Source organism: Amblyomma americanum, chromosome 11, assembly GCF_052857255.1.
Source record: "Amblyomma americanum isolate KBUSLIRL-KWMA chromosome 11, ASM5285725v1, whole genome shotgun sequence".
In the NCBI taxonomy this organism is placed as follows: Eukaryota; Metazoa; Arthropoda; class Arachnida; order Ixodida; family Ixodidae; genus Amblyomma; species Amblyomma americanum.
In genome coordinates, this window is record NC_135507.1 from 14,436,798 (window position 1) to 14,459,927 (window position 23,130).

At 48.6% G+C, this 23,130-nt stretch overlaps 1 protein-coding gene across 3 annotated transcripts in view; it reads left to right on the plus strand.

Moving 5' to 3' along the window:
* The window catches only part of LOC144109932 (uncharacterized), a 150,410-nt gene extending 128,572 nt beyond the window's left edge, over nucleotides 1-21,838 (plus strand). The window contains exon 3 of one of the 3 annotated variants that reach the window (XM_077642700.1): nucleotides 17,347-21,838. In XM_077642700.1, the coding sequence (XP_077498826.1) occupies nucleotides 17,347-17,633 (287 nt within the window). In that variant the 3' untranslated portion in view covers nucleotides 17,634-21,838. The remainder of the gene's footprint in view (nucleotides 1-17,346) is intronic. The other 2 variants (XM_077642699.1, XM_077642701.1) reach the window with 2 other exon arrangements.
* Nucleotides 21,839-23,130: the final 1,292 nt, after the last annotated feature.

Below are 23,130 nucleotides of genomic sequence, written 5' to 3' on the forward strand. Positions count from 1 at the left end.
ATCCTTTTCCTGTCATCGAGGAGGCCGGGGCCTTGGAAGTGAAACTGGTAGTTTTCAATGACCGAACCTAGAGGCGAGTCGGATGATGGAAGATCGCTTTTAGTTCTTGGAGCTGCCACCGGCGAGTAGTTGGAGCTCGTACCGCCGGCACATGAAAGGGAGATGACGTGCTCGTCTTGGAACAGCCTCTCCGTCGTGGTGGTCACCGACTTTGCCGTCGACGGTTCTGCTTGGCGTCTATTGCATTGACAAGTCGATCCAACCACAGTCTTCTCCCAGGAGCATTCTAAGGCTCTGTAGTCGGCTCCTTGTATTCAAGAGCGCGGTTTAGCGCCGGAGAGAGAGGTCTTGGGTCAGAAATCCTGCCGATTCTCCTCGTCGGTGGCAGTCCGGGCTTCACGGACTTCAGTGTAGAGCACATCGCCGGGTCCGGGGCTCTCTCTCGCGCGGTGGCGAAGAAGTCTCGCGTTGCAGTCGTTGGTCGTTCTCCTGGGAGGTTGTGTCGGCAACGGCGCGCTGCTAGTGTGGCAACTGGCGCGCCAGCGACAACGGGAGAAGGCTTTTGTGGGCTGGAGGGGCCGCTCCTGCTGTGTGCCGGCCCCAGCAAGCCACCCCGCAGATGCACGTATCCGAATTCGATATCACATGATCAATCATTTCGATTTTGGTGTGTGTGCGCGCGGGGGGGTTTTCTCCCGCCGTCGCTCGTTGCATCGACTAATCCCCTCTTCCCGGCGCTTGCTTTTTGCGAGCTTTCCTCTAACGACCCGATCGACCGAGAAAAAAAAAACAGAGAGAGACGAACGCGAGCGAAGGAGCGCACGCGTGCGCGGCAGCGGCAAACAGCAACCCGAGGGGTGTTTCTCAGAGGGGTGTTGGACCCCACCCCGCCTTGGGGGTTCCCGGGGTGTAGTATACGAAAGAGAATGACTCTCTGCGCGCAGCCTCCGTGAAGCCGTTGGCCCAAAGACGCTCAGACCCGTGCTGTCTTCGTTCTCTCATTGCAGACACTCACAGACGCAATGAGAGGCCCATGCTGCGATGCGCCGCTCCCGCCCTGTGAGTCGACCGGAAACAGGCTCCTACTCGCAACCGAAAATCCCTCCCCTGTTCCCCAACTCACCCAACCTCTTGAACCCATGCCTACCAGTCCCGCCTTGAAAGGAACGCTCTGGGCGCGTCTGTACTATTACTGCTACTACTGCACGGGCCCTTGATGTCTGGCCTCTGATGATGGCGGTAGCATGCGCGCAAAGGCATGTCTTTATTGGCCGGGCCTTGTTAGATGAGATGCAGTTGAAAGAAGAACACTGTCCCCTGCTACCGTGCGTGAACGCTTGTAGACGCTGAGTCGCGGTCGGTGCCCGTTATGTGGACGGGAGAAGCTGATGCCTGTCCCGGCAGCAGGTTGCTGAGGACTAGGCTACCTCCGAAACTGTACGGTCTGCAAAGCTGCGACCGTTCCGCGCGATTGTTCCGCCCTACTGTCGCGCGTCCGCCGCTTCTGACGAAGGCGCTACTGTACCCTGGTCACGTGACCAATACCCACCCTCGGAAAACTGATCCCTTTCCCTCATTTCGATATTTACTTTGCCCATAGCTTTCCTTCCCCCTTCCATCCCCATTCTCGTATGTGCTGAAGAGACTGTTCTGCCCGCTTTGTACGGACCAATCGGAAATCGTTCTTGGGGAACCATGCGGGGCCTCCCATTGGTCCGTACGTTCGCAGTGCCGACTCGAATGGGCGGAGCCTGTTGCAGCTTTGCCGCGCTTCGCGTTGTATGTGAGCGGACGGCCGGCTCCGAGACACACGCGCGCGCGCGCTCGATAGTTCCTCGGCGTCGGGTGCGAAAGCGGCCCGCGCTGTTTCCTTCTCACCCGATATCGGAACAACTCCACTTCTGCCTCTGCGAGGAGTACTCAACCTCTCTCGCGCTCTCTCATCGAACGTACGGCGGCAGGAGAGGAGGCGAAAATCTTTCCCGGAACCCACAACACGAGGCGCCTCACACAGATAGACACAAACGCACACGGAGACTCCGGACTGCTCCCCCCCCCCTCTTCCCCACCATTCTCTCTCCTGCCTCCCACTGACAAACTTTGGCGCGGCCGGGCTAGCAGGCTTCGGCGCGGGCTCTCATGGATTTTTCGATCGTGCCGAGGGGCTGGCGAGATCGATGATTTGCATTATTACGGGTCGATAGAAAATCGAACCGACTTAATTCTGTTTTTGCTCCTTCCACCCCCCCCCCCCCACGGACACACGCACACACACACACACACACACACACACACACACCCTCCCGTCACCCTTCCCACTCGTCTCGCACGTCAGTCGTCGGTGGGTTTTGGTCCCGAGAAACGACGGGGCCACATTGATCACCCGCAAACAAAGTAAAGCGTAAAAATGTTTCGCCAAGAAAGGACAAAAAAAAAACGCAGAGAAAAGAAAGATTCTAAGAGGACAGAGATAAAAAAAAGTGCTCAGGGCGAGTGAGAAAAAATGTGCGACGACGCTTGATTAAAAGCTACGGCTGCGCTAGACAAAAGAGGACCGTGGAAAATAATGAAATACTGCAAAATATTAAGCGCGTGCGTGTGTGCGTGTGTGCGTGTTCGTTCGTGTCACCGAGTATACGGCAGAAAGAGGGTGAGGGATATGGTGCGAGGACAGATGGGAGAGGGAAGCCAAACTCGCTATCGCGTTTCCGATGTACCCGGCCTCGTGTTTGCCGCATACAGGGCGGGCGCGCTGCCGGAGCTATTTGCCGCTGCCTACCGACCGTCGCCTTCGTCAGCAGCGCTTTCGAGAGGCCGTCACCGTATCGCGTCGCTCATTGGCCCAGCCCTAGAAAGCGGGCGTGGATACGTACCCCACTGCAAAGCCCTGCCTCACTGCGGTGCCTGCGAGCAAGCGTCTCGCAGGCACCGACCACGTGTCCCCGTTTTAGGGAGGGCTGAAATAGGGATAGAGGGAAGGAAAGGGGTAGAGACTGTTTTAGGGAGAGAGACCTAGGAGAGGAAGTTAGGGAATGAGATTCGAACCTAGGACGCGCGCATTGCCCGCCTCTCTGCTGTCCTCCCCGTCCGAAACCCTATCGCTTGCCGAGACAATGAGCGACCTGTCGCTGCGACGAAATGGAAGGGCTTCTGCGCGATGCGTCGAGTTCCTCGTTTCTGCAGGCTTTGCTGGAACGCAAATTTGGAACTGGCTGTTTTCTGTTTGGACGCAGTCGGCGCGGAAACGCGGAGGAAGTTCAGTACGCTATGCAGCCTGAGGCGAGTGAGGAGCTTTGCCGTAGCAAAGTTGAATACGCGTCCCTGCGCTGAGAGATAGGAACAACAACGAGTGAAATCTGTCTGGAATTGGAAATATGTGCCTTTCCCCTCCCGGAGACGTCTCTTCTTTTTCTTGCGAACTTACGCGAGGTATTCTTTTTCTGGAACAAACTCTGCGCATCATTCGGAGCTACGGTCCAAATGAAAACGGTGGTATTATGTTTCCTTCATTTGGAACTCGTCGTAGGGATGGTTTTAGGAGGCTCGGCTGTCGTCACGGCTCTCAATTCAGAGCCATTCTATCTCTAGTACTTAATACGGTCGCGAAATCTTACGCAGGCGCTCAAATATCTGCATTTGGAGATAGGTTAACGTAAGTTTTAGGATAAAACGTGATAACCAACGGAGTCTCTCTTACATAACTTTTACTAACTTTCAATTGCTTCGTAAATTGCTGCTAAGAGTATGTAATCTGTGGCGAGAGCGTCCAACAGCTGTAAGAAGCCACATTGTAACATCGTGCGTGGTCGTTGCTTAATGAAAGTTGAAAATTTCGCTAGATTCTACCGTCTTTGTGTAGCGTAAGTAGGCTGCATGGTTTGCTACTTACTAGGTTTGCTTACTCGTACGTGCAAGCAGACCTTTTGGACAGGGGACGGCCCTCTCTCTGCGGAAATGATGGTTAAAATATTTTCTGTTTAAAGAATCGCTGATACAGGCGCGTAACACTCGCTCCAGCTACTTCAGAAATACATTACTGCCTATGGACTAACACTGTGTTGACAAACATACGGACCATTTACGGACGTCAGTGGAAGCGGGGTTGTTACCTGCTCCGTCGTCTGCGACGGTGCGCGCTTCTCTTGTCGTGCCTTTTGAGAACTGCCTTCCATCTAGAAGTGTTTAGGTTACCTAGTTTGAAGTACTGTATTTTAGAGAAAATGTAGAGCACGACAGCATGTCTGACTTAAGGAGAAGCTTGTGCGATTATCAGAGCAACATCTAGCTGAACAGAGCCTAGACGTTGTAGGTATGCCCACCATCACAACATACATTTATCGTGATATTTTAAGACGATATCGTCTTCTAAACTATGTTGCATTCTTTGTCATGTTCTTAAAATCACTAGGCAACTGTTAGCGAACGTCAAACGACATTAATAGGTGCATTGTGCAATGATAAAATAATATTGGTAAGTTTCCTTAACGTCTGTTTCTATGGGGCTGCGCTCACGCCCGGTACCCCGCACCAGAGTAATCCCGGCACGCATTGCGGTGTTGTAAAATTACTTCGGCTTTGCATATTGGCATATATTGGCTTAGCATACTTGAATATTGTGTTCTCAGATGTACTCGGCTTCTGTTAACATACCCACGACTTTGGAGGTGTCTTGCAAAATCAGAAAACTAGTTGGAAAACTTTTTTTTTGCATGCATTTCTATGGGTCGTACCCCAAGCAGCTATCAAGAGCCGGCGACAGCAACGCGGTCACATCTTGCTTTCGTCACAGATCGGTGTAGGTCTATCGCCCGTGAAAGCCTCTGTGTTCTATCGAGGCTACGTAGTGCATTCTCTACTATACTTCTTTCCATTTTTTATCTTCCAATTCTTCAAAACTCTCATGAATAATACGGATAACGTATCTTCTTGCCCACTTGACTGTGTGTTGCGGCGTAAAATACGCGGGAGCATACATTCAGTGCGCGCTTGTAAAGGCATGGGTGGCCTTTAATATTGTAGCGCGCAGCGCTGTGCCCGGCTGCAGAAGACATACCCCAGCATGCCTGGCGGGTGCGAGCAGATCTTCATGAAGAAGAATCCTCCGGTGTTGCTTTCCCACGTGCTTTTCATTTTAATTACCAGAATACAGGTGAATAGTCACCCGATTCTTGGCCGATCTCCCATTATTGGTATGTGCCATCTTTTGATAGGCTAACAAAAACAACAACAGATCAGAATTCGACGGCTTCGCGATCGGATGTTGGCACTGTGCCTTCTCGGTTTGCCGGCAGCTACGCTTCCTCCAGGCTGAACGAGTTTTCTTAATAATTTTGTGGACACCAGACACCTTCGGCGTGAGTCTGGGATGCTACTTACACAATATTATAAAGGGGAAATCTGCAGGGTTGAGTAAGAAATGTCATTGTTAAGTTGGGACGTAAAAAGTGGTTGTAAGTCTGACGCGCGAACCGTGAAAGGCATTTCTGCGTTAAAAATCGTTGTTCATGATTTTTTTTTTTTGGGGGGGGGGGGGGGGGGGGGAACCCAAGATTGTTTCATTCACCTCGTGAGCATCCATAGTAGCGCGGGTAAAGCTTACCGATGTCGCTCACAATTCGCCAGCATGATAAAGAATCCTTAATATCCTTTTCACTGAAATGTCATGAACAGCAGTCTCACTGCGTCATAACAAGACATAGCAACGCTTTTCTTATGTATACTTCGGCTTATTTTGCGCCCGCATCTTTGCTTTCCAGATGTAATAGCGTTTTAGGATTTCTCACTGTACAGTCGTGAGCAATGCGAGAGGGAACAAGATTAGAACATCCATTTGTTGATTACTCCGCAATCATGTGCAACAAGCATAGTTTTATCTTTTTCTAATTTTTTCCTTTGCGCATAATACGAGAATATATTTTCAAATTTAGTGGAGAAATAATAAGAATATTCGCAATTTTGTGCGAAGACCTTGTTGCCTCTCATATTGCTCATGACTGTACATACGCTCTGAATGAGCTAACAATAGCGCAGAGTTACTCACTGTGAGTCTGTTTTTACGTCCTGTCCTGTCTTCTTGTCGCCGATCTTACTACGCTCGCAACTGTTGACAGGTGTTAAAAACAGTGCTGGAGGTCGCATTTTATCTTCATATAACTTCATCGTGAAACTTTAGTCAACAACACAGCCGTTACATGTAATGTGACATGTTCTGCAGGTATCTGAACTGAGGCTTGCTGAAATATCCTGTTCATGCAGGGCAGTAACTTCTCGATTAAGTTATAGGACCATTGCGATTATTAGAAGGATTCCAGCAGGCTTTCCTTCCTCCAGCTGCACCGATCGCGATAACTGTGTGGCTCATCCTACTCTCTTCTATATGATTGCACGTACACCTAGTCTCGCATGGATCACACGAACAGAGACGGGACACTCGCACAAGCAACTTCTTCTCGTCTCATGGCGGTGTTGCCCAATTTTTTTTAGCAAACAGTTGAACACGGAAGTAGGCCCTTACGACATACACCCCCCCCCCCCCCCCGTCTAGTTTCCTCCTGATAACATCTCTCATATCGCAGCCGCCGAAACAAACAACGGACGCTGGCTTAAAGTTACGTTTGTCCGGCAGTCGCCAATCGTCCCAACTCAAAACCCTGGCTGCTGTCCTTATTTCAGGAGCACCGCAACGAAAACTCGCGTCACCTGCAACAAGGAGTTTGGACGCTGCCTGTTTGAAAACCTGCTCGCGTCGTTCGCCCATCGCGCAGAGGCTAGAGCGTGCGTATTCCAGCGTGGCAGAGTTCGCGATGCGATGGGCTTTTGATGATGGGGCCGTCAAGGGGAGGGGGGCGCACAGTAGGTTGCCCTCCGTGTTAGGGCAAGCGCGGCGGGGAATCGGGGGACGTCAGACCCAATAGCCATCTCGTCGCCTACCGCGCTGCTGTACAAGAAAAAAAAAATGAAAAGAGGCTCGAATCAGCGTGTCACAGCGAGCGGCAGCTAAACGATGAGCGTAGCTTGGAAGAAGGCGTCGTGCCGTCGCTATTTGCCTAAAAGCCTTTTAATGCAGCGTTCGCCGTGGCGCGCGAATTTGTTTCCATTTGGACTTCTCTTTCTGCGCGCACCGCGCTGCTTGCGGCCCGGCGACGTCGTCTGCCGTGCCGAGCGAAACGCTGCTGCTCTCCTGGCTTCTCGTCTCTGCTGGAGCTGCCGACGTTACACCCTGCTGTAGAGCCGAGTCGGGGTCTCGACTGTGGCGGCGATGGCGGCGACGAAGCTGTGCTACGCGCAGTGATAAGACGAGCCCACCGTAGGTTCGCTCTGTCTAGAGGGCGCTCGAGTGGATGTCAAAACGAAGTGGACGTCGAGCTAGCCAGCTCGTTATTTTGACGTCTTCTCGCGTCAGCACTGACAACTGGAGCTTGCTCCGTTACCATTGTCGACACGCGTACGCTCGCGAGCAGAACCGCACACAGTGCGCGGGATACGAACCAAGAGTTCGCTCGAACGCAGGGCGTTGCGGAACGCGGGGAGAATGAGAGAGCGAGAGAGAGACAGGAGGTGTCGTAATTAGATTCCCTCTGCTCACTCATGTGCGTATAGCGGCAGATATGGCAGTCCCCGCGATACCGCGGTATGGAGAGGATGGTCGGAGCGGCGGTAGCGTCGTCCGCGTCACCTCGAACGAGGTGGCAGCTCTGTGGAAAGCGCTGGCCGTGCGGTGTGCCAAATCGGATTAATAATTAGCGTCAGTGAGCGGGCGCGCTTTCAGAGGTGCTTGAGTATATACACTATCCAAGAAAGGGAAACCACGTTATATCGCATATAGCGCGCATGGCCGGAGCGTTGCCTTACGGATGGTGCTGGTGGTGTCTTTGATGGTTCGCTTGTGAGAATGGGGGGTGGGGTGGGGCGGGAGAGGAGGGGGCTTGATAAAAGTAGCGTGAAGAACGAACGCAACAGCACTGGCGCCCAAAGGCAAGCGACGATAGGGGTGAGGCTTTCTTGGTGTAGTCTGACTGGCTTTCTTTAACGGAAAGAATAACGGCTTTAGGTTTGTTGGGTACTCTGTGGAATGGAAAACCACCGCAACGCGCTCGTCGCGATTTGCTGTTTGCTTTTGTGGCAGAGCTGAAAACAGAAAAGATGGTGAGGTCGAAAAGCAGGCGTGGAAATCAGGACTTCAGTCAGCTTCTTCTTTGGTTTGGCTACCTTGCGTAACGCGGCATTTTTGCTTGTGCTTTAGATAAAATATGTTGAGGGGTTCGTAAATCTTTGTTGCTCGCAAAAGAAATCAAACAAAAAGTAAATAAGGTCCAATGAATCTCTGCATATACTATTCGTAAGTAAACTCTGTCAAAGTGAGCGAAGGAAGGAAAGAAACAAAGAATGGAAAAAGAAAAGAAAGGAGGAAGAAATGAAGAACTTGGGACTATGAGAGAGAAAATAAACAGAAAGGTTTAATAGAAAACAGTTGACGTTTACTCATCCTTAAATTTTTCTTTTTGCAATTTACGTTGCATGCAGCTCTGGGATCCCTGATAGAAATTAAGGCTGCATTTATTACTTACCACAATTGCCCGAGATATGCGCTCCAACTTTTGCTTTCTGTAGTCACAAAAATTTCCAGAGGCTCGTGGGATGCTTGTAGTGAGATTTAAACGGGGCGACAATAATGAGTTTAGCTAACTAAAGGAAACGTGTTCTTGATGGTAAAGCAATGGGAAAGGCTGTTTGAACATGCGGTCAGCAAGATTCCCGCCTACAAGTCGGCGAGATTTCGTCCGACGCTCAAATCATGGCAGCAAAACGCTCTGTTTGGGGGGGTTAAACAGTGGGGTTTGATTCCTGACAACTGCACTGAAGGACACCACTGCAAGTCATTATACCGGTGGGTCACTTCGGAAAACCTCACATTCGAAACAACTCTGCCTGGTGTTCTCTTTCTTGCTCTTTTTTTCACTTGTGCAAAAAGAACCGCTGTCATGTTGAAACTACAAAATATTCAATCAGCTTAAGCACTCGTGAGTGACGTTTCTTTCCTTAAGCAAATCTGTTGAAGGTAACTGTAATTTTTTTTCCTGAAGATATTTGGCCGCTGTTTCTTTTTTTTTCCAAGGACCAAGCAAATATTCTATACATCAGCCAACTGCACGTAACTGCGGTCGCATTGGAAAGGCTCCTGCGTAAATTTCAGAGAGAACGTCCAAAAAACGGGCTACTGTGATTTCTGTTCAGGAATTGATGATATATTTCGGTTACCTTACCTTGTTCTGCTAAACATGCGGAGGGTATCCGTATGGTCCAAATTTTTGAGATGTTTTCATAGAGTCCGTGATGTGAGGAGGGCAATGCATCCCTCTTTCAGGTTCAGTGTGCTCAGTCGTACTGTTACCCTCGTGTATAGCGAAAAATACCTATTCAAGTTAAAATTGTCCGGAACAAATTTGAATCCGCAAAGTATCTTGTTACAGCTCGCCAATAAAAACATGAACTATTGACTACCCATAGAAGGGTATTTCGGCGAAGATAGAAGGGCATTTCGACAAAGAGAGCTATTATGGTATATGAGGATGCGGATTTCTCTGCCTTGATAACCAACGCAGCCCTAAGTAAGGAACTCATGATACTTCAAGAGTAAGCTTATTTAAACACAGAAAACAGGCCGTCCACAAGTCCGCAAGCGGACGTCAAATTCGTATTCATCAGCGGGAAAGACGCATAACAGGCAAGACTGTCGCTTCCGTACCTGCTACTACCGCTTAATTTGTTTAATGAAAAGGAATAAAAAGTTCAAAAAAGAAAAAAAGCAAGCGATCGCACGTCCCTGCTGCTGCGATAAGTCCTCGCAGCTGCCAACCCAGAGAGGCAGCCTGTGAATTGAGCGCTTATCTTTTTTTTATGAGTGTGTATTTAGTGATCGTCCCTAATTGCTGTGTATACCGGTCTTAGGAGAGGCCGTGCTTCGGGGGATCATTACTGTCTTCATTAATTTTAACTCGGCGCACGGATCCGGCGTCTAGTCCTTTGTCCACTGAAATCAGCGGCGTTACGGTGAGCTGGCGAGCCCCCTCACTCGGGGCTTGGGCCGGTACCGGTTAATCACCGTCGGACGCTTGGAGCAATGACGAGAAGCGTTATACTTGAATATGATGACGGCCCACGGTAGCACGTCTCCTTCACGTCATAATTACAGGAAGGACGACCGTATAGAAAAAGCAATAAACAAATTAAGAGCTCTCCTAACCAGCAGTGACTGCCATTTTTGTGCAATGCGCTTTTCTTTGTTTGATTTATTTATTTTCTAGCGGAGATAGCTGTTAAATTTCTCATGTTTCTTTCTACTTCATGAGTGCCTCTGATGTAGAGATTAAGAAAACGCACCGCCGTGCTTGCGCGTGTCGATACGACAGCAACGCTTCCAATGTCGTTCTATGCATTGCTCCGAACGAAGCCGAGGCAATACCTGCGGTGGCTTCGGCCTGGAGACCTTCCCGTGCACTGACCAGCGCCGATGCGGTCTGACCGCAGTGCCCCCCCCCCCCCCCCCTTCTCCCCCAACCTTCCTTTCCCGCACGAATTCCACTGTCCAGCGAACACTCCCTTGGGGTGTTCGTGAGGAATTCGTAATTGCGTTAGAGCGCCCGGCGGGAGACCCTCGTTAGACGGCGAAACGACGCGGCGGGCCCAGTGTCAACTGAAACACCCACGACGTGACTTTCTGACCATAGTTCGCGTCCTTGATTTTGTTTTTTCTTGCTTTCTTTCTTTCTTTTTTTGTTTGGAGCATGAAATTTTTCGGGCTGCCGGCAGGGCTCTAACCATTACCGATTTTTTATGCTTGTGTTGGCTTCCCTTCATTAGGTTTGTTGTGTGGCTGTAGAGAAGCTTGGCGTTGAATTAAGTCCGAGTTCGGTTCAATGTGGTTGGTTGCTTTTATTTTGTTGTATGTGCAATCTGCACCGACCTTCATGGGCGGTGTTAGCAAGAATTAATTTATGCAAGCGTTCTGACGCGGCCATAAATCAGAACACTGATTCGAACCTTTATTCCGACCTGCAGGTCGTCTTGACATGTGTGGTCATTTTAATATTACTGTTAATATTATTAGTAGCAGTATCATCATTGTTTAAAATTTCCTTTAAGAGAAACCGGTTCGCCGGATATAACGCTTTCTCTGAATTGATTGACTGGAATAGTTATATAGGTTTGGCAGTTCTCGTGTATTTTGATCTGAGAGACACACTTATTACTTCGCACCCCCTGCGGCACGATGCCATCCTGCGCGAGCAACGTGGTTCACGTGACAATTACCGCGTTTTGCGAACGTTCAGCCAGAAAATGTGAGAAAGCTGCTCACAAATTTTCACTATGTTCGCGCCCTTTACTGACGCTTTAATATAATCCCAGTCCACCGCAGAAAGGGAGTACGAAAGTCGTATGTCTAATAAATAAATAGTCAAGGGAATCAATAGATGGACAAAAGAATACGCCTTTTCTAAATGTTAAATTGAAGACTCAGAAACGGTGTTAACTTATCCAAGAGGTTCGTGTGTATTTGTTGCTGTGAACGATCGCACATGTTTGTGCCGTAAATTGCATCAATGCTTCCATATTCAAACGAGAAGACCCAGTAGAGAACAAAGATACTTCTGTTTCAACCAGATATATTGAAATTAAGACTTGTTTTCGTGCGTACTCGTCCTGTTGTTTTGATGCATATAGTCTGCTTGCGAACGTTCTTAAAGGAGATTGAGTGAAACAACTATAGAACATTGAAGATGATTTATCGAGTTGATCTCAATAGAAGTGGAGGAATGCAAACTAGAATAAACTGAAATTATCTCGCGTGGAGGACCATGAACGGTCTTGAATTTAGTTCGGCTGCTACATACGCATTTTCCGTTCCTGGCTGCTTGAGCAGCCTGTAGAGCGTGCTTTGCCGCAGTGTAATTTATTATGTGAGAAAGCCAACTTGTTAAAGAACAAAGAAGGGATAGGTGAGAAGGTACCGTAAATTTCCTATGGAAATTTCATATGGAAATGAGAAGGCCCAATAAAGTATAATAATAGTTCTTCTGCTTCAATCAGATATATTAAAATTAAGACTTGTTTTTGTGCGTACTCGCCCTGTTGTTTAAGTTGTGCCGACGCATATGGTTTGCTTGCGAACGTTCTTAAAAATTGAGTAAAACGACTATCGAACATTAAACATGATTTACCGAGTTCATCTCTACAGAAGCGGAGGAATTCAAACTGTAATAAATTGACATTACCTCGCGTCGAGGACCAGGAACCCTCTTGAATGAATTTCGGCTGCTACATACGCATTTTCCGTTCCTTTCTGCCTGCAAAGCTTGTAGAGCGTGCTTTTCCGCAATTAATTTTATTATGAGAGAAAGCCAACTTGTGAGAGAACAAAGAAGTGATAGGTGAGAAAGTACTCGGATGTCGTATAATACTCTCTACCCTGGTTATTGATGGTGCACTCTTGGTCATATTAGAAAGAAAAAAAAATGTTGCCAACGTAACAAGAAAAATCAGCATTTTTCAGCCTGTAATATGAACCCCTTCCATGTAAGCAGCCATATCATCCCCGAAAGTTTCCATCCAAACTGCATTTAGTCAATACGCGAGTTTCTAAGGCAGAATAAAAAAAGTAGCACTCGTACATATCAAGGCAGCTCAGGGAAGCAGTTTTTTATGTTGTAGCAAAAATTACGCTTCAGACGTGTTCCGTGTTTCGCTCAGGCCTTTTCTGAGTTGAATATTCGTTCAAAGCTATACCACGAATTAAGTGCGCATTCGACAAAGAACTGGACGGAAGGAATTTTTTTTCACCACGCGCTGCCAATACGTCCATACGAAAACCTTCAGCAGTGGAATACTGCTAAAAAATAGACACAGAAAGTAGACACAAGAAATGGAGAAGGCAGACGGTGACGAGTCCTCTGTGAGGATGATCCGGGGATTTCGCGCTTGCTGACTCTGCGTTCGATAGTAAAAAAAAAAAGGAGGGAACAGCAAGTTGACTTGGTGTGAATGAGAATGCCGGTGTGCATTTCTATCCTCTTATTTGTCTATGGTTGCCGGACAGTGGAGGTTCTCCCCCCATGTCGCGGCTCGAAATAAAAGCCTTGAGTTTTTATGTGAGAATCTGAAAGCTTCACATTTATTTCCGCATTTCGAGTTCACCGGGTGTGAAGCTGCAGATTACACCACCCGCGGATAGCACGGATGTGGTTTATAATATATATGTATATAGATATAAGCAAGCTTGCATCAAATATGCATTCTTGCGTATTGCTTTTCCAGAGTCGCCAGGTTTTGATATCCTTTGTTGTGCCCTGTGCAGAACGGCAGCCTATTCACTCCTCTGCATTCGACATTGCGGATTTATCACGGGCTAGCTGCAGATGAAAAGGGTATACCTGCTAGCTATGATTTTTTTTTTGTCTGAGCTGTTCTTTTGTTGATGTGATGATTTTCTTCTTTCTCTGTTCACTTACACGGGCAAAATTTGCGCCTTCTGTGCACTATTGTGAACATAGTGCACAAGGTCGAACCCTTGTACACCATTGTAGGAGGTGTACAGGATGCACAGGGTGGGCAGGGTGCACGAGGTGTACAGCGCGTCGGCGTGCACAGGACAGCCTTGCCCATGTCGTCTACTTTTACCACCTTGATCGTTCCGTCTCATCTGACCGCCATCCTCATCAGTTCACTGCATGGCTATTCCTTTACGCTATCTACCACTTCCTCTCAAGTCATATCTCGACTGTTTTTTTTTTCTTCTTTGGTGGCCGCGGGATAGTCAAATTTTTAACCTTATATGAGGTAGTAACGGCGCCTTCGTTCTCTAATCTTCAATTCTATGCTCCATCAAACGAATACTACTGATAATAAACAACACTGTCGGCTGTCAAAGGTTCCGTAACGGAGGGCTGCGGACCTAATATCGACTACCTGGGCTTCTCTAACGCACAACGTGATATTACTAACACTCTCGCAAGTGCCAACGGTATTGCTGAACTTGAGCGCGGATTCGCTGAGACCTGCTCCAACATTCACACCGCTGAATAAGAAGGTATTTGCAAAAGACGGAGAATATGGCGATCCAAAGGGACTCAGTGATTGAAGTGGTGACGGGCTTTTGCATTCCAGGTGCGACGTATCCCACGAGATGTGAGTAGTCTACAGTGGGTCTGAGGACGAGGCAACCGCCTCCGACAGCCCGTCACGCCCTGTTTTCTCCTTTCAGGCACCTGCCTGCCGCCTCCTTACGTTCTTGTCTCTGGAACACGCATTGACAGGCTACTCACGAGCTTGCATTTGTGCGCGGAAGGGATCGGTCACGCGATGTTTCGGGGCCAGCTGCAGATCTGTTTTTTTTTGTAGTTCTTAGTCTTTATCCTTAAGTAATGTAGCATAATTTCCGAGACTAAGTTTTTTTTTATAACGAGTGGCGCTGCGCATTCCTTCATGGAAGTAACACCCGCTCAGAGGCAAGAAGTTTTTGAGGGCAGACGATAAAATTCTGTAGGTTCAGAGGATGAAATTTCTTTTGCTCATGTAGCATCCGTTCTGTGTGAAGACGATATTTTGGATTTGAGAAGACGAAATTCTTTTCACGGAAGGAACATGCTCTCTACAACATGACAGTAATTTGAATGTGATAAAATTGAATTTTAAGAAAAATTGAGCGGAAAATTATTAAGCGAAGCTTTCTAATTGGTATTTGAGATAGGTGCTATTTAGGCTAGCTCAGATAAGCGCTGTGTAGCAATTGTGAAGCCAAATGATCCGCTTGCCGCGTTTTTTTTTTAAACCAGGTTGTTCAACGAGCGATCGCAGTAATATTTGAAGATACGCAATTCGATGTACAAAGATAGTCATTTCTACTGCTAGAGTAGACAGAATCCAGAAACCTGGCAAATCGTACTAACTAGAACGTGTTTAACCAAAATTGTAAATATTAACTGGATAACTAAATCTATTAACTGTTACATTTATGCGCCTCGATAATAACCATATCAGTTTTAAGGCTTCTGAAAATATTATTCCACTAGGCACTGTGGCGCAACACATCCAGGCTTTCTGGGCAGGCTAAATGGAAAATGTGTGGCATTAGAACACACGTGTCCACACCCACAAGCGCACGTCACTTGGGAGCACACGTAACACGGAGTCTTCTCTGTTTCACCCAGGTGACTGCTCACTGCTCTACACCACCTAGCAAGGGTGGGCCAGCTACAAATATCTAATTACTGTCTTGCAAATAACTGTAAAAGGTGTTAATGGTTCAGTTTAGCTAACCAGCTGACTATCGAATCCGATTCGCCTGTGTTCTGACGTCCGCCACATCTGCCACTACATTGCCTTCAAAACTTTCAAGCCTTTTTTATTTAAGTATTACTGAAAGTCTTCACTGGGACGCCCGGTTTATTCGTGAATAAATGAACCAGTCAAAAGACATATGACAGAGAAGGGACGAGAGAAGAGACGACGCTTTGTGTCTTCTTTGTCCGTCTTTTGACTGCTTTATTTAATCAAGGCTATGTACCAACTGACTCAGATTGCAACTCTCCGTCATATTCGTCACCCGGATTCAGATATAAAGAGCTAATGGATGACCTCCTTACAAGCCCAGAAAACCTGGACAACTATTTAACGCTGTTGCTATCACGTGCCGTATGGCTCTGAAAATCTTGAATAAACGTTGTAATTTCGAAGTTTGGGTACACCGTATTGGTTTTTATGGCCACGAGAACTACTCCATGAGAGAGCAGGAACCAATTTAGAAGTCAGGTTTTCCGCCCGTAGATAGAGTAGGCTATCATTAGCACTACGTTCGTGCAGCATCATAGCTGCCTCTATATTAATCTTAAAATTGCGAAAATACTTTTGAAAATATCATTTTGTTACGCGGTGTTAGCAATTGGCGGCAGACAGTTGGCACCATCTGGTGATAGCCAGAAAAGCTGGGCTTGCATGCTTCATTGTGGCGGATTTGTGCACGCATTCCTCACAGACAAGCTGCCTGGGTGTGCATGCATTGCCTGCAGACATCCCCTTCCTTCAGAACCCAGTAGAATCCACAGTAGCCGTAGTTTCTTAGACTTGGTGTTGAGAACAGCCTGTGTTAGGGGTTTTATGCCAGTCGTGGCATTTCCTTCTGGACAACCGAACTTAAGTCGCCTGAAGTTAAAACATTAAGAGCCTTTTCGATAGGCATCCCATTAAGACCATAACCTGTTGCTGGGCTTTTGTGTGCTATATTGATGGGTAAAAAGTAACACCGCCCACAAATCGAAGATATGAACAAAATACGACAGCACAAGCACTCGTATCGCAAGCCCATACTATGGTACCCATTAGGTAAAGGGCAAAGAAGACTACCAAGATAAAGCACACAAGATAACGGAGGATAAACACAAGATGAGCAAGGTGGGAGAGGGAAGCCTTAGCCCATTAGCAAACGTTTCTAAGAGATGATTTGTCTTTGTCCTCTTGTCCAGACGTTGGCTAGTGGACTGAGTCCCCCGTGCCAACCCTTGCTGATTTTGAGCTAGTTAATTGTATAGCAATTAATCATTGCTGCGGTTAAGCATCGTTATTGTGTGCATTACCAGTATTGGCGTAAGTTTTATAATGCATGCCTGACTCGTAAACTGCAGTGTCAGTTAAAAGCGTGTTTCTGTGGCTGTGTTTTGAGCTACAGTAGCTCCTAATAGTAATTCCTGCCAAACCGTGTCTCATAAAAACAGTTAAAGTGGCAGGGAACGACTGCCTACACATTGAAACGGCTTTGGAGCGTTTACCGTAAAACTCTGACGCTGGTCCAAAAATAGAATAGCGCAGAGTGCGGGGCAAGTTAGTGCACAGTAAAAGCAAAAGCAAGTTCGAACATGCGACGGTCATGAAAGAGAGCGGACTGGCCAAATGTTGCAATTACGCATTCGGCTATTCTTTGCCGCTTAATTCATGATAGCTAGTATTATTGGCAGATGTGCTGGGACCAGAAGAAAGAAAAGAAATACATTTGGGACTATGCCCATTATCTCATCAGTTTTTTGGTTGTTGTGTTATATACTCTAAACACAATACGTCTACATCGGAGTAAAAATGGTGTCAGCTGTCCTCTATTTCATACCCTTTTATAAAAGGGTGTGTGCTACAGGACAGCTTACCCCCTTTTTACTCCTGTCCGTATAGAATGTATCCCTTGCTGTACACCCGGCCCGAATAGTCACAGACTAGCTGGGCAAGAGGTAGTCTTGAGCTAGCATTGGCCGAACTGTGTCCCCTAACTGTGGCTTTTTCTTTTGCCTCGTCTCCCCACTGGCGCAGCCTGCAAGCGGAAAGAGGATGCGCCTGGTGGAGCGGGTGCGGCCGGGCCGGCGGCCAAGAGCCAGCCCAAGAAGCCGCGGCTCGTCTTTACCGACCTGCAGCGACGCACCCTGCAGGCCATTTTTAAGGAGACCAAACGGCCCTCCAAGGAGATGCAGATCACCATCTCGCAGCAGCTGGGACTCGAACTCAGCACCGTGGGGAACTTCTTCATGAACGCGCGCCGCCGCTCGCAGGACAAGTGGCAGGACGAGGCGGATAAGAGCGCCAAGGGAACCTCCACGTAGCAGCAGCGCCCCCTTCCTCCTCGCCCTCACCTTAACTCCCGGTCGTGACCGCGCCGCCGTGCAGCCTCAGCCGCCGCTGAAGCACCGACCCGAAACCTCCCGAACCTCTCTTCGTCCGCGTCTCCGGCACTCTGCACCACTGCGACGACTACCACGGACAGGGCAGGGAAGCCGCGCGCGCAGCAATATGATGATGTGCACTGGAGCCGTCGCGTAACCTGCGCGCATGCGCTCTGGACATTAACGCGCCACGGTGATACACGCACACGCCCCCCGTCGTGCTTAGAGAGCGACACCGCTCCCTGGACTGAACAGTCTCCTTTGGCGCTCTTTCTCTCGTGGGGGAGCAGCAGTAGAGGACATGTACGAATCAAGCGCCTCCTCTCCACCCTGCTTCTCTATGGTATGCAGCGCCACCTGGGTTGCGCGCAGCGCGCGCGCGCGCGCCTGACGCATAAATTTGCTGCCGTCGCTGCCCGGTACGTGGCGGGTCTGTGGACTCGGTTCTGCCAATTCATGCTCCGGGAAGCGAGGAAACAGTTGGCACCTGGAGAACAGAGCAGCAGTGTACTCGCTTGTGGGTAGTGAGCAGCGTCAGCTGCCGGCTGTCGCGCTACTTTTTTCTGCTAGTGCTTGCTGACGCGTTGCAGTTGTCCGCACAGCTGCTACAACGTGTCCTGAGCAAGGTCGCTGGGCGGGTGGAGACCCGTGCACTGTCAGTGCCAGTGGCTATAGGCCTCGCCGCACGTGCTGCACGCTTAGGGTGGACAGAAGATATCAAAAGTTCAAAGGCCGACTAGCCAGCTGTACAAGTCGCTGTGGCAGTGTGTCCTACCTTCTTGGCGGAAGAATGAAGAAGCACAATGCTTGGCATAATGATAGCCTGTCCTCTTTTGTATTGCTGGTTGCTTCAATTCTCCCTGGTTTTCCTTAAATGGGTTATACGTTCCTTAAACATTGCAAAAAAAAATGTGCTATTTTAGGCACCCTGCTATGCGAGAAGAGCCTTTTCTTCGAATTTCGTCGCACTAATCATATTCGCTCCGACGATAATTTCTGAGCGAAAAAAATACACTTCGACGTACCGCAGATTTATGCTAACATTTCATATTTTTGTTCAAAAGAACGGGAATACTAGCTTTGGTATCGGCAACGGGAAGGATGACTTGGGCTAGTTGTGGAATGAACCACAGCTCCGAGTCATGAAGTAACGCGTCTCCCACATTGAAACATTCCCCTCGAAGAGAAGCCGCATGGCAGATGCCTTAGCCCAAACACACTTCACGCTGCCTTACTAATCCTTTCAATGAACGGCCTGCTTCGACAACCCGAAACCGGCACCAGAAGGCAGGCTAGACAGGAATATATAGCCTAATTTCCTAACTCCGTGAGCAGGTGCACCACGCCTCTACGCGCCGAAACATATCGGCGTCCGTGTTGGGTGCGCAGTAGGCGGCGCGCGCCTCAGGTAGACGCAGGCATGTAGACGCGTAGGCGCGTGATGCTCCTGCTCGTGGAGTTTGCCATCCGCACGCATGTCTCGGACGCAGAGGCGCTCCGTCGCGTAGACGCGTGGTGCGCCTGCCCACTGAGTTACACCTTAAGCGCGTACCGCGTCACTCGGCGACGAAGCACGTGCGGCGACGCCACCCTGCCCGGGCGCGGTGCCCGCTCCGGCGTCGTTAGGCTTAAGCTCCCTGGTGATACTCGTCGAACGCCCGGTCTAACCCACGCGTTGCTGCCGCCTTGGTCCCTTTTCCTTCTCACCCAACAAAATAATGGAGGAAAATGGTTAGGCGGGGTTGGCCGGTATCCCAAATGTGCGTGTGTGCGTGTCGTTTAGGTTCGATGACCTGTTGTTGATGTCTCTCTTAGAGGCCGGTGGTTCGCACCCTTAGCCCTAGGTGGCACTCTGCATCGTGAACCGTGAGCCCAGTGCTTTGTGAGTGCTTGTGTGCTTGCGTGTGTATGCCACTTGCGTATGACGCGTCGATTCAAGTGCAACATATTTCTTGGTTGTGTACTACTCTTGTGAGTTTTTCCTACTTTCCCCTTGTTTGTTTGTCCTTTCTTTTGTGTAATAGACGAGCAACACGCGATGCATTTTGATGTCAAAGACGAACTAGCTGTCTCATGTAAGATGCATAAGTGAGCCACAGGCATCATCTTCTTCAGGAAAGGCGAAGGCATCGAAAAATGTCTCATGCTGTTATGCTTTAATGTGTCGGCATATATGGAGGCAATGCTACCTACCATGCAAAAGCCCTGCAACACCTCTGTCAGAAAATTATCGCAGGGCTGCTTACGTACATGCTCAAATTCTAGTCGGTGATTATTCAGCTGTTCCCTTTGAATATTTGCGGAGAGGTTTTCGTTTTTGTTTTCAGCTGCCTGCCGAATCATTGTACAAATGTGGGGCTTTGAAAAACTCGGCTGATGCCAGGAAGTCCCTATAGTCCAGAGTAAAGAATACGAATTAAAGTAAAAAAAGAGCAGAGAAACAAAACAATATCGAGACCTAGTCATAGAACTTGTGTGATCTCGCTTATGAAGGATTACTTCTTATGGCAAAAAAATGTGAGGGTGCGAAATTATAACCATGTACTTCAGATTGCGTTTCTGTGGGTCATCCAAGAGGGAAATTTTTTCTTTACCGTACTTTCGTTTGCCAGGTTCAATGTAATGTTCGCCGATAGATATTTAGTAAGAGCTTACATGTTTGTCGACAGAAAACGTAACTATCTGGCATAACAGCATGCAAGAGTTTCACATTCTTAAGGTCAAAAGGTCACCTTGCTGCTCCTTTCAGTTTGCCTGTGTTGATGCCTTTGCATTTCAGCCCCGTGACTTTATGCGATCGGACTCACGAGAAGTCCACGATGTTGTTGCACTATGTCGCTATCAAGGGAACGTTTAAAAGCGAGATCTAAGCTTCTGTGTCGCAGCAGTCCGGTAACTTTTATCGAAAAAGCAAAATAAATAAAACAACAGGAGGCAGTTTACACCGGGCTTGTACATTGGGCGGCTCGAAACATTCATGGTATTCCTTTCGCTGTTCCTTTCTTCAACATTGTTGGTCAGTTTATTCAGACGCGAAGTGCACAGCGAAACCAGTTTTGAGGGCACCGTTTCGTTATGCTTATATATAAATATATACATATATTGCTAGAACCGCGTGTGAGGAATGGCGTGAAGCTGCTTGCCTCTTAGAAGGCGCGAAGAAAAAAAAGTTCAAAGCCATGTACCACGAAGATGCAGTGTATACTTTTGCTTAACGCTCCGGACCCTCCTGGACAGAACGCGCGTAGTGTCTTTGCTGTGCTGAAGTCAATTTCCAGGAATTTTCAAAGAAGGAAGATGCATCGAACTGTGCACGATGCCTTTAGAAATTATTGTTTCAAAGAGCCGCAAAGTTAACGTACAAATTGAGATACTGGAGTTGTAACTACAGTCAGATAGTTATTTTGTTTTCAAAGCTACTGTGTGCTTCAGTCTTCTTGCAGTGGCTGAGCTTGACGCTCTATGCATGGTACAGAATATGCTGCGCCAACATCACATTCCTGGACTTTGAATGCGCGAAGAGAGAACAGTGCTCAACTCGAGAAAGACAAGTACAGAGGAGCTTATGCACGGCCATGCGTTAGTGCCGAGATCAGCATGGGCTTATGTCTCACGTCAATGGCTCGCCAAAGTAGATAACCAGAACCGTATAGGGTGCGAAGCGTAGCTAAATGTGCTGCTGCAAGAAGTGCCCACGGAGCATGGCCATTCTGTCTTTTCTCTCTTGGTCGGATGACGCCACCAGTTCATTAGGCGCGAGGTGCTGATGACAGAAGAAATACTCATACCGGTACAATATGGATTCTCTAAAACACATAAAAGCACGCATATGTGCAAACAGACGCACACACACACATGCACAGGGACACGCACACATGCATACATGCACACGCACACAAACACACACTGCAAGAAAAATCAGTGAATCGAATATTTCGTGACTGACAGCTTCCTGTCAACAACGACCCCGTGCTGAACGCGCTAGTGAACAGTCCGATGAGCCGTACCAGGTTGCTTCCAGAAACAAGCAAGGAACCTGAAAACAAAGCGCATCGACCAGAAAAAAAAAAGATGGAAAAGCGCTTAGAGACAAAGGGTAGAGCGTACAGCTTGTCGAAAAGGATACACGCGCGTCTTAAACGGACAAAAAAAAAAAGATACCTAGAGTACCTCCGGCACCCACTCTGCCTCTTTCCTCCTTGTCCCTGTACTTTCTTGGTCTGCACGAAAGGAAGGCTCGCGTGTCGAGATTACAATTAGGAAAGGGGAGCGGGCATATCCAAGACCTCGGAAACGAAACACCGGAGACTTAATTACTCGTAAAAACCCCGGGCTCTTCAAACGCGCTGTCTGCTGTGCCTCCCAGGCCTTCTTCCGTCTCACCCCCCCTCCATTCTCAGCCCACCGTTTTCGTCCAGCAGAAAAAAATGAGCCTTCAAGCGCCCGAAAATCCGCGCAATCAGTACGGAGCCAATCAGACGGGGTGCGCATCCCCCCCCATCTACCTCTAACACATCCTTTCACCCTCCTTCCTGGGTTTTTTTTTTTTTGGACCATCCGGAGGAGAACCTGCGATTCAGCGCCATGGAACGCGGCTCGACCATAGCTGTCAGCCTGTGGGATCTTGCGCTACTGCTTTGTTTGCCGACAGTGGCAGGGTATCGGGGGTATCGTTGTGGCAGCAGCGCGATCGTTGTTATAGTTCGGGCCCAGCGGCCAAACGTTCCGTTCGTAAGGGCGTAACCCAGCGGAACGACAGGCAACCTCATCTCGTCCAAGCATGCGTGGTAAGAAAGTAAGCAGGGAGCGGAAACACCAGTGCGGCGGGCAAAGAGCTTGTCCGTGCGCGATGGCGTGCGGTGCGCGGCAGCTGATCGGCGCTGCTCCATTAATTAGCTCTCATTACTCGGGTCACCGGCCAGCGGTGGAAGCGGAAGAGCAAGTCAGCTGTTGTGTATTTCCTTACTCCGTTTTAGTTAGTTTTTCACCCAGCTTTATACTGCATGCTCGCGCATTTCTTCCGCCAAGAGAACTCCTGGGAACGCGGTTGGGTGATGGTGTTTCCGGAAACGGGATGGCTGAAGAGGCGGGTGGGCTGTCCTTGGGAGTACGCGTTGCGTTTAAATGTGATCTCTTTTTTTTGCAGGTTACGCGAGCGTCTTCTAAGGAGCACAGGGGCACGTATTCTCCTTTTTCCGGGTATAGCTTTCTCTGTACCGCAATGGAACGTTACTTCTCTTGATTTTAATGCTCCAGCTCAAACCAAGAGCGCTTGAGGAAGACTGTGATTAGGAACCTTTGGACTACGGTACCTTACAGCTTTTATAGTGGAAATGGGGCTGACCGGTAGTATCCAGTTACTTTCCTGAATAACGCAAGGTTGGCAACAAGAAGTCCAATGCTCGAGTGGGCTGCTCGTTGTGACTTGGTGGTGCAT